At 71.9% G+C, this 8,375-nt stretch overlaps 4 protein-coding genes across 7 annotated transcripts in view; 1 reads left to right on the top strand and 3 right to left on the bottom strand.

Moving 5' to 3' along the window:
- The window catches only part of WDR83OS (WD repeat domain 83 opposite strand), a 980-nt gene extending 252 nt beyond the window's left edge, over positions 1–728 (bottom strand). Inside the window, exons 1-3 of the mRNA XM_042020213.1 lie at positions 652–728; positions 424–529; positions 80–177 (exon numbers count right to left, since the gene is read on the bottom strand). Of these exons, the coding sequence (XP_041876147.1) occupies positions 80–177; positions 424–529; positions 652–686 (239 nt within the window). The 5' untranslated portion in view covers positions 687–728. The remainder of the gene's footprint in view (positions 1–79; positions 178–423; positions 530–651) is intronic.
- Positions 729–737: 9 nt separating this feature from the next.
- On the top strand, positions 738–2,515 carry WDR83 (WD repeat domain 83). Its single transcript, XM_042020211.1, has 9 exons — positions 738–907; positions 1,057–1,177; positions 1,258–1,363; positions 1,451–1,499; positions 1,588–1,714; positions 1,788–1,855; positions 1,944–2,052; positions 2,130–2,244; positions 2,315–2,515. Exons 1-9 carry the CDS (start codon positions 805–807, stop codon positions 2,465–2,467), a joined length of 951 nt encoding a protein of 316 aa, XP_041876145.1. The 5' UTR covers positions 738–804; the 3' UTR covers positions 2,468–2,515.
- Positions 2,510–4,885, bottom strand: DHPS (deoxyhypusine synthase). The gene is made up of 9 exons (XM_042020212.1): positions 4,649–4,885; positions 4,407–4,568; positions 3,905–4,026; positions 3,727–3,823; positions 3,529–3,615; positions 3,340–3,445; positions 3,150–3,253; positions 2,935–3,060; positions 2,510–2,861 (listed from the first exon to the last, which is right to left on the bottom strand). The coding sequence occupies exons 1-9, from the start codon at positions 4,847–4,849 to the stop codon at positions 2,760–2,762; spliced, it is 1,107 nt and encodes a 368-aa protein (XP_041876146.1). The 5' UTR covers positions 4,850–4,885; the 3' UTR covers positions 2,510–2,759.
- A 264-nt stretch (positions 4,886–5,149) lies between these two features.
- Positions 5,150–7,668, bottom strand: FBXW9 (F-box and WD repeat domain containing 9). 4 transcript variants are annotated; one of them, XM_042020207.1, is made up of 10 exons: positions 7,305–7,666; positions 6,862–7,037; positions 6,632–6,763; positions 6,427–6,539; positions 6,265–6,356; positions 6,035–6,183; positions 5,842–5,955; positions 5,668–5,757; positions 5,481–5,546; positions 5,150–5,362 (listed from the first exon to the last, which is right to left on the bottom strand). In XM_042020207.1, exons 1-10 carry the CDS (start codon positions 7,558–7,560, stop codon positions 5,288–5,290), a joined length of 1,263 nt encoding a protein of 420 aa, XP_041876141.1. In that variant the 5' UTR covers positions 7,561–7,666; the 3' UTR covers positions 5,150–5,287. The 4 variants fall into 4 exon arrangements, with proteins under 4 accessions (XP_041876141.1, XP_041876142.1, XP_041876143.1 ...); XM_042020208.1 differs by having other exon boundaries at positions 6,862–7,001; positions 7,305–7,665; XM_042020209.1 differs by lacking the exon at positions 5,668–5,757 and having other exon boundaries at positions 7,305–7,667.
- Between the last annotated feature and the right edge of the window lie 707 nt (positions 7,669–8,375).

The raw sequence follows: 8,375 nt of genomic DNA, 5'->3' as shown, positions 1-8,375 counted from the left end.
GGGGGGGGGGGGGGGGACACAGATGTCAGAGACCCCCCCAAACCCGGCCCCGGACCCCCCAGGACCCCCCGGCACTCACATGAAGCTGCTCATCATCTGCTTGGTGTCCTCGGAGCTGCGGGAGTTGGCGAAGCTGATGAAGGAGCAGTAAACGGCGATCCAGGCGCACCACTTGAGCTGGGGACCCCCGGGACACCGCCGTGAGACCCCCGGGGGACCCGCGGCGATGGGGCCTGAGACCCCCAAGATCCCCTGGAGACCCCCGGCGTGGGCAGGAGACCTCCGGAGAGCCCTGAGATCCGCCGGGAATGGCCCTGAGCCCCACCAGGGCCTCTCTCTGTGCCTCCCTTCCCCCGAATTGCCCTCAGAACCGATCCCGGTACCGGTACCCCCCGGCAGCTCCCGGTGCCGCCCGCGCCGCACCTTGAGCATGAGCCCGCACATGCTGAACACCATCCCCAGCAGGTTCATGTAGTCGGGGGTCGGGTCCTCCAGCGCCGGGTTGGTCTCGGTGGCCGGGGGCTTGTACCTGGCGGGGGAAGGGGGCTCCGTCAGCCGGGACCCCCGCGGATGCCGCTGATCTCTGCCCGGTTCTGCCGGCCCCTCCGCGGTCCTCCCCTCTCCCTCTCTCGGTCCCTCTCCCGGTCCCACCTGGCCACTTTGCCGGGTCTCCGCGGGTCCGCCATCGCCCCGCCGCCACCGCCTCTTCCGCCGCCGCCGCCGGAAGGGGCCCGGCCCCCGGTCCCAGCCCCGGTCCCGCCTCCGGCCCCATCCCCGGCCCCCGGTGCCAGCCCCGGTCCCCTCATGGCGTTCCCGAGGCCGCGGCCCGCCCAGGCCGAGCTGCCCCGGCAGCGGGTGCGGACCCTGCAGTGCGGGCAGGGCGCGGTGCGGGCCGCCCGGTTCAACGGTGAGACCGCGGAGGACGGAGGGACCGGGGGTACCGGGGGGAAACAGGGAACGGGGGAAGAGATCAGGACACGGAGGTGGAGAGGGGGAACCGGGCAGGGGGTGCCGGTTTGGGGGTCCTGGGGGTCACGTCCCTTCACCCCCGTGCAGCGGATGGGAATTACTGCCTGACGTGCGGCAGTGACAAGACGCTGAAGCTCTGGAACCCGCACAAGGGCACAGCCCTGCGCACCTACCAGGGCCACGGCTACGAGGTGCTGGACGCCGCGGGGTAAGGAGGGGCTTTGGGGACCCCTGCCCGCCGCGGGGAGCCCCCACCGCGCTCACGGGACCCCCCTCGCGCCCCGCCAGGTCCTTCGACAACAGCCAGATCTGCTCCGGCGGCGCCGACAAGGCCGTGGCGCTCTGGGACGTGACCACGGGGCAGGTGGTCCGCAAGTACCGGGGACACGCCGGGGTGAGGAGGGAACGGGGGGCGGTTTGGGGAGGAGGATTTGGGATCCTGCGTGGGGGGCGAGGCACTGATTCCCTGCTTCTCCCACAGAAGGTGAACTGTGTCCAGTTCAACGAGGAAGCCACTGTCATCGTGTCTGGTGAGGGAGTGGTTTGGGGGAGACTCTGCACCCCCTTTTCCCACCCTGACCCCCCTTTTTTTTCGCCCGAACCCCTCTTTTTCCCCAGGCTCCATTGACTCCACAGTGCGGTGCTGGGACTGCCGCTCCCGCCGCCCCGACCCCATCCAGGTGCTGGATGAGGCCAAGGACGGCATCTCCAGCGTGAAGCTCTCATCCCACGAGATCCTGACAGGGTGAGGGACGAGCCCCCCGGCACCGGGGCACCCCCTGAACTGGGGACCCCCTAAACCTCCCCCCTCCCCGCAGCTCCGTGGACGGGCGTGTGCGGCGCTACGACCTCCGCACAGGGCAGCTCTGCTCCGACTACATCGGCAGTGAGTGGGGCCCGTGGGGGGGCCCTGGGGGGGCTCCCAAAGCTGGGGAGGCTCCGCGGGACCCCCCAAACTCCCCGTGTGCCCCCAGGCCCCATCACCAGCGTGTGCTTCAGCAAGGACGGGCAGTGCGTGCTGGCCGCCAGCCTGGACTCCACGCTGCGGCTGCTGGACAAGGACACCGGGGAGCTGCTGGGCGAGTACGGCCCCCCCCGAAACCCTGCGCTCTCCGGGGGGTTTGGGGGACCCCCAGCTCACCCCGTGTCCCCCTCCCCAGGTACACAGGTCACCGTAGCACGACGTACAGGCTGGACTGCGTCCTGAATGAGCAGGACACGCACGTGGGCTGCGCCTCTGAGGACGGCCATGTCTACTTCTGGAACCTGGTGGAGGTGAGGGAGGATCCGGGGGGGGGGTTTGGGGACACCCCCGACCCCCCCCTGACCCCCGGTGTCCCCCCAGGGTTCACTGGCGCTCAGCCTGCCCGTGGGCCAGGGCGTGGTGCAGTCACTGGCCTTCCACCCGCGCCTGCCCTGCCTGCTGGTGGCCACCCAGGGCCAGGTGACGCTGTGGCGTGAGGACACCTTCCAGCCCGAGGGGGACCCCAACACCTGACGGGGCCTGGGGGGACCCCGGTGACAAAGAATAAACCCCGAGTGGAGACCCTGCCGTGCTTTATTGGGAGCTGGAATAAATAAATACGAGCGCTGGGGGGAGGGGGACAGGCAGGGAGGGGCGCTGGGGACAGGGGGGACACTCGGACAGGGGGGTACAGGTGTGGGGGGCCCCTGTCCCCCCCCAGGGGGACTTTCCCCACTGTCCCCCACGCCGTGGGAAGCGCCGAGCCGGGAGCCCCTGCAGAGGTGGGGGGGGCTCAGCACCCCCAAAGCTGAGCCAGGGGGGTCCCTCAGACCTCGGAGGTCCCCGCGGGCACCGGGAAGGCGTCGGCACTCCGGGCAAACGTCTCGGCCACGAGCAGCGGGAACACGAGCGAGGCGTCAGCGTAGACCTGGCCCAGGGCAGGGGGTCAGGGGGAAAACCCCCACCCTGTGCCCCCCAAAGTCCCCCCCAGGCCCCCCCACCTTGACGGGGGTGGCGTCCACGCGGATCTTGCCCCAGGACACGGCCTCATCCGGCCGCGCGCCCGAGTCGGAGCCGTCGAACTCCTGCGCCGTGTTGACGTAGACGGAGAAGTCGGCGCCGTTCCGCTGCCGAGGGCAACATCCAGGTGAGCCCCCCGGCCCCTCCCCACTGCGGGGGGCCCCAAGCCCCCTCCCTGCCCCAGGGGTCCCCTCACCATGAGGTTGGCGTTGGCGATGTGGTGCTTGACCAGGCCCCCGCCCAGGATGATCATGCCGGTCTTGTGGGCGAAGATGGCCTGGGTGTTGATGAGGCGCAGGTCTGCGGACACAGCGCTGGTCAGGGCACCCTCAGGGCACCCCCAAATCCCCTGGGGCACCCTGGGGAGTCCCCAAGGGGACACTCACCCTCCACGATGTCCAGCACCAGCCCTGGGCGCTTGTAGGAGTGGAAGAAGATCATGTCCCCCAGGGAGCCGTCGGTGAGCGCCGGGCTCAGCACCGGGATGTTGTTCTGTGGGGAGATGGGGGGACGCGGTGACAGCCGCTGGCACCCACGGTGACACCCCCCGGAGCCCCCCAGTGCCCCCCCAGTACCTTCTGGGCCCAGTAACAGATGGACTCGGGGTTGTTGATCTCCTTGCCCAGCCGGGCGATCATCCGGGACGGTGTCCACCGCACGCCCTGCAGGGACCCAGCTCAGGAACCTTGGCCAGGGGCGCCCCAGGGTGTCCAGGGACCCCCAAGCTCCCTCCCAGCACTGAGGGATCCCAGGTTGGAGTCCCCCACCCTCACCTGCGTGTCCTGCTCGTCCACCATCCGCTCCAGGATGGGCATCAGCCAGTCCTCGAACTTGCAGTAGTTGTCGTTGGGCACCAGCAGGTTCCCGATCCTGAGGGACCCCAAGGCAACCCCGAGGTGACCCTGAGGTGGCCCCAGCCGTGGCCCCAGCCCCCATGCTTATCCTCCAGACCTGTTAATGCCGTTCTCCCGCAGGTCCCGGCCCCGCAGGCTGAAGTCCCCGATGTAGGTGGGCGCCAGGCACTTGATCAGGTCCTCCTCAATCCCCCCGGCCGTGGTCACCAGCACGTCCACCTGCCCAGGGCAGGGTCAGTGCCTCAGGGACACCCGTGTGCGACCACCCCCACCCCCTGGAACCTCACAGGGACCCCCTCGGGACACCCCAAGGCCTTGAGGGCTCCTGGCCATGGGGCAAGTGGGACAGCGGACCCTGTGACTGCCTGCGGTGCCCAATGTCCCCACACCCTTCTCACTGTCCCCACATTATTGCCAAGTGTCCCCACAGCATCCCCAGCGTTCCCACGCCCTTCTCAGGTGTCCCCTGTCCCCCGCTGCACGAGGTAGCGGATGCTCTCCCTGTCCCCTGTCCCCCTGTCACCATGCCATGCTGCACGAGGTAGCGGATGCTCTCCCTGTCCCTGTCCCTGTCCCCCTGTCCCCTGTCCCCCTGTCACCATGCCGTGCTGCACGAGGTAGCGGATGCTCTCCCTGACGCCGGAGCTGACGAGGTTGGAGGTGAAGCCCAGGAAAATGGTGCAGCCCGAGGGCGGCCGAGGCCCGGCCATGGCCGCTCGCTCCCGCTGCTCCGCGCTCAGCGGCTCCAGCTTGGCCGCGATCTGCGGGGAGGACACCGGGGGCGTCACACCGAGCCCGGGCCCCGCCTCGCCCTCCCGGTACGATCCCCCCCGGGCCGCACCATCCGCTCGATCTCGGCCACCGCCTGCGCGAAGCTCGTGGCCTGGAAGCCGGTGGTACGGAAGGAGCGGAGCAGCGCCGCGTGGTCGGCGCCGCCCGAGAAGTCGTAGCCGCGCACCGGGAGGGCCTCGGCCGGGAGGGCCCCGCTGGGCCGCAGCACGGCCCGGAGCGCCTCTCCCGGCGCCTCTCCCGGGGCCGCCATGGCTCGGCCAGGCCGCTCAGGGCGCCGCCATCTTAGGCCGCGCCCCCCGCGCCGTGCGCCTGCGCGATCCCTCCGCCGTGCGGCTGCGCGCCGCCATCTTGCTCAGCCTCCCCGCTCGCCTTTTCCGTACAGCCGCGCGCCGCCATCTTGGCAGGACGGCGGCCGTGGAGGGACGGGAAGCTCGCAGACGCGAAAAGGCGCCGGTGCCGAGGCCGGCGCTGCACTGAGTCCCGGCACGGCCGCAAGCGCCCCAAACCCGCCCAAATTCACCCCAAACCCGCGGGGGCGCACAAGCTCCGCTCCAGTCCAATCCTTTAATACCCATGAATAGGCGGCAGCGTCCAGCCCCACCGACGTCCCGGACCCGGGCTCTGCCCCGCCACAGTGGGGAGCGCACCGGGGAGCCCGCGGGGCGCGGTCTGAGCCCTCCCGCCAGCATCAGGTCCGGAGCCTCCACACCTCCACCGAGAGTCCCCCCGAGGCCGCGGCTACCACGTCCCCGTCCACACTGATCTGGGGGAGGCCAGAGGAGCGTCAGGGGAGCTGGGGACACCCCGGGGGAGCTTGGGGGGCATCCCGGGAGGGGCTGCGTGTGCACACGCGTGTGCAAGGGCTGGGGACAGCTCCTCACCCCGTTGAGGACGTCGTCGTGTGTCCAGGAGCAGATGGTGCGGGGGGGATCTGTGGGGACGTGGATCTGCAGGAAAGGAAAGGCAAAGCCGGGGGTCAGAAGCGCCCTCAGCCCAGCGAGGAGCCCCCCAGCCCTCTCAGGGCCCCCCCAGCCCAGCCCCGCGGGGCCGAGCCGTGGGGACCCCCACCCGCAGCGTCCTGTCCGTGGACGTGGTGTAGAGTGAGCCCAGCGAGTGCCAGAGCCCCGTGATCTGCAGCCGGTGCCCCACGTCGAAGTACTGCAGGGGGACAGAAACCCCTCCTGAGGCTCGGGAGAGGGGACCTGACCCCCACAACCCCCCGTGACCCCCCAAAGTCCCTACCCGGGCGGGCTGGAAGCCGCCGCTGCCACTGCCGAACAGGTACACACGGCCCTGGTTGTCCCCAGCCCAGAGCTGCGAGCCCCGGTAGGACATGGACAGCAGGTAATTGTCCAGCTGTGGAGGACACGCCCTGAGGGTCACCGCGGAGGGCACAGGGGACCCTCCGGGGGAGGACGTGGGGCACAGCCCCCACCTGCAGCCGCTGCAGGACGGCGCCGGCGCGGCGGTCGAACACCACGAGGGTCCGGTCCTCGCTGCCCGACACGATGAGCCGCTCGTCGGCTGCCAGCGACAGGACAGCGCTGGCGTGGGGCTTGTAGCTGCTCACCTGGGCCTGCCCGGCTGGGAGGGGGGTGGGGGGGGTCAGGGGGGTCAGTGGGACACCCCCAGAGCCCCCACCCCGCCCAACACCCCCCCCAGTACCTCGCGGGTCGTACACGGTCACCGTCTTGTCGTAGGTGCCGGTGACGAGGACGTCGGGGCGGTACGAGAGGCACAGCACGGCCGCCTTCTCCCTGGGGGAGCGGGGGGTCAGCGGGACCCCCGCGGCCGCCCCCAGCCCCCTCCGGCCCCCCCGGGCCGTACCTGATCTCCCCGAACTGCTGCCCCTCGGCCGCCAGGTCCCAGAGCTTCACGGTGCTGTCCCAGGAGCCGGAGCAGACCCGGGTGTCCCGCGCAGCCAAGCACCAGACCCAGCCCTGGGGGGTGGGGGGGGACCCACAGGCGCTGCCGGACCCCAAACCCGCCCCGGGACCCCCCGAGGGAGGGGGTTGTGGGGTCTGAGCCGCACCTTGTGGGTCCCGCTGCGCCCCGAGCCCAGCGCCTTCACCAGCACCTTCCCGGGGGGGCCCCGGCCCAGCTCCCGCAGGTCCCACAGGTTCACGTTGCGGTCGCGGCCCCCCGAGACGCACAGGGACCCCCCCTGGAAACGGGAAGGGGCCGCCGGTGACCCGGGGGCCCTCCTGGGGCTCCAGGGGACCCCCCCCCCCCCCCCCCCCCCCAGGGCCCGGCGGGTCCCACCTGCAGCAGCAGGACGGAGTCGACGGAGGCGAAGTGCCCCTCGTCCAGGGAGAAGTGCTCCATGGGGGCCCCCCCGGCCCCCCAGCGCTCCAGGTGCTCCTCCAGGTCCTCGCACGCGGCCGCCCAGTCGAAGCCATCCTCTGGGGGGGCCCCAAAATCGTGGGTGGTCCCCAAGCCTGTCCCACAGACCCTTCAGAGGATGGCGGCTGCGCAGGTGGGGATCCCACCCAACGCCGAGGTTTGGGGCGGCCAGGAGGGTCCCCCAGAGACACCTCGGGGTCCTTTCCCGGGGGGGGGGGCAATGGGGCGCTGGGGAGGGGGAAATGGGGCTTCGGGGGGGTCCCAACTCCCCACATCTCCCCCCGAGGTGCCCCCAGCGAACGCGGCGGGACCGGGGACATCCCCCCGCCCCCCGGGAGGGTCCCAGGCGCCCCCAGACCCACCTGGCAGCGCGGGGAGGGGGCGGCGGGCGCGGCGCTGCAGCCGGAGCCGCCAGGCCACGGCGTCCCGGGCCACGTCCCGCAGGGCCCGGCAGACGCACGGCAGCACCCGCCGCACCTCCCGCGCCCGCAGGAAGCCGCAGATCCGCAGCAGCAGCTCCGGCGGCAGCGCCAGGAGCCCCCCCGGGACCCCCGCGCCCGCCGCCGGCCCGTCGGGCTCCGCGGGAGAGGCGGCGGCGGGCGCGGGGGGCCCATCCATGGCTGGGGAGGGGGAACGGGGTCAGCACCGAGCGCGGCCCCGGCACTGCTCCCCGTCCCTCCGGGACACCGGGATCCGCCCCAAAGCGGGACCACCCTCCCCGGTTGCCCGGTATCGCGAAGTCCTCACTCCGTTCCCCCGGTACCGGGACGCACCCCAACACCGCCCTCCCGCCTCAAATCAGAGCCCCCGGCCCTCCCCTCGCCCCCCCCGGTACCGGGTCCCGGCCCAGCCCGGCCCCGCCGCGTCCCGTCGCCACGGCCACGGCGGGAGCCACTTCCGGCGCGACCCGCGAACCAGCCAATGGCATTGCAAGCATCGCCATGACGTCATCAGGCGGCACCGGAAGCGAGCCACGTGCGGCCATGGAGGCAGCTCCGGGAGCGGCAGCTCCGGGAGCGCGGAGCGACCCCAAAATCCCCCCGGACCCCCGCAGAAACCCTCCCCGTTGTCCCCCCCGGTAACAAACGACACGGACACAGCGCACGGTCCACAACGGCCTTTCTTGTGCCGCCCGGCGCGACACAACCGGGTCCCCGCCCCCTCCCTCGCCACACCCTCCCCCCGATCCCCGCCCTGTAAACGGTAAAAAAACGGAACAAAAACGGGCAAATCAAACACGCGGAACGTGGCACCGACTCGCTCACGACGAAGCACAACGGCGGTGGCTCGGCCCCCCCCGGCCCCCAGCCCCCCCCCGCCCCCCCCCCCCGGGGCTCGACGCGTTCCTGGGGGCGTGTGTGGGGGAGGGGCGGAGGCTTCATGCGGGGGGGACACGGGGACACCGGGGAGACACACGGGAACGGGCCCCCCCC

Source organism: Corvus kubaryi, unplaced genomic scaffold, assembly GCF_017639235.1.
Source record: "Corvus kubaryi isolate FWS band 111438036 unplaced genomic scaffold, C.kubaryi_AGA036_p1.0 36896, whole genome shotgun sequence".
NCBI lineage: Eukaryota > Metazoa > Chordata > Aves > Passeriformes > Corvidae > Corvus > Corvus kubaryi.
This window is presented reverse-complemented; position numbering and strand designations above follow the sequence as displayed.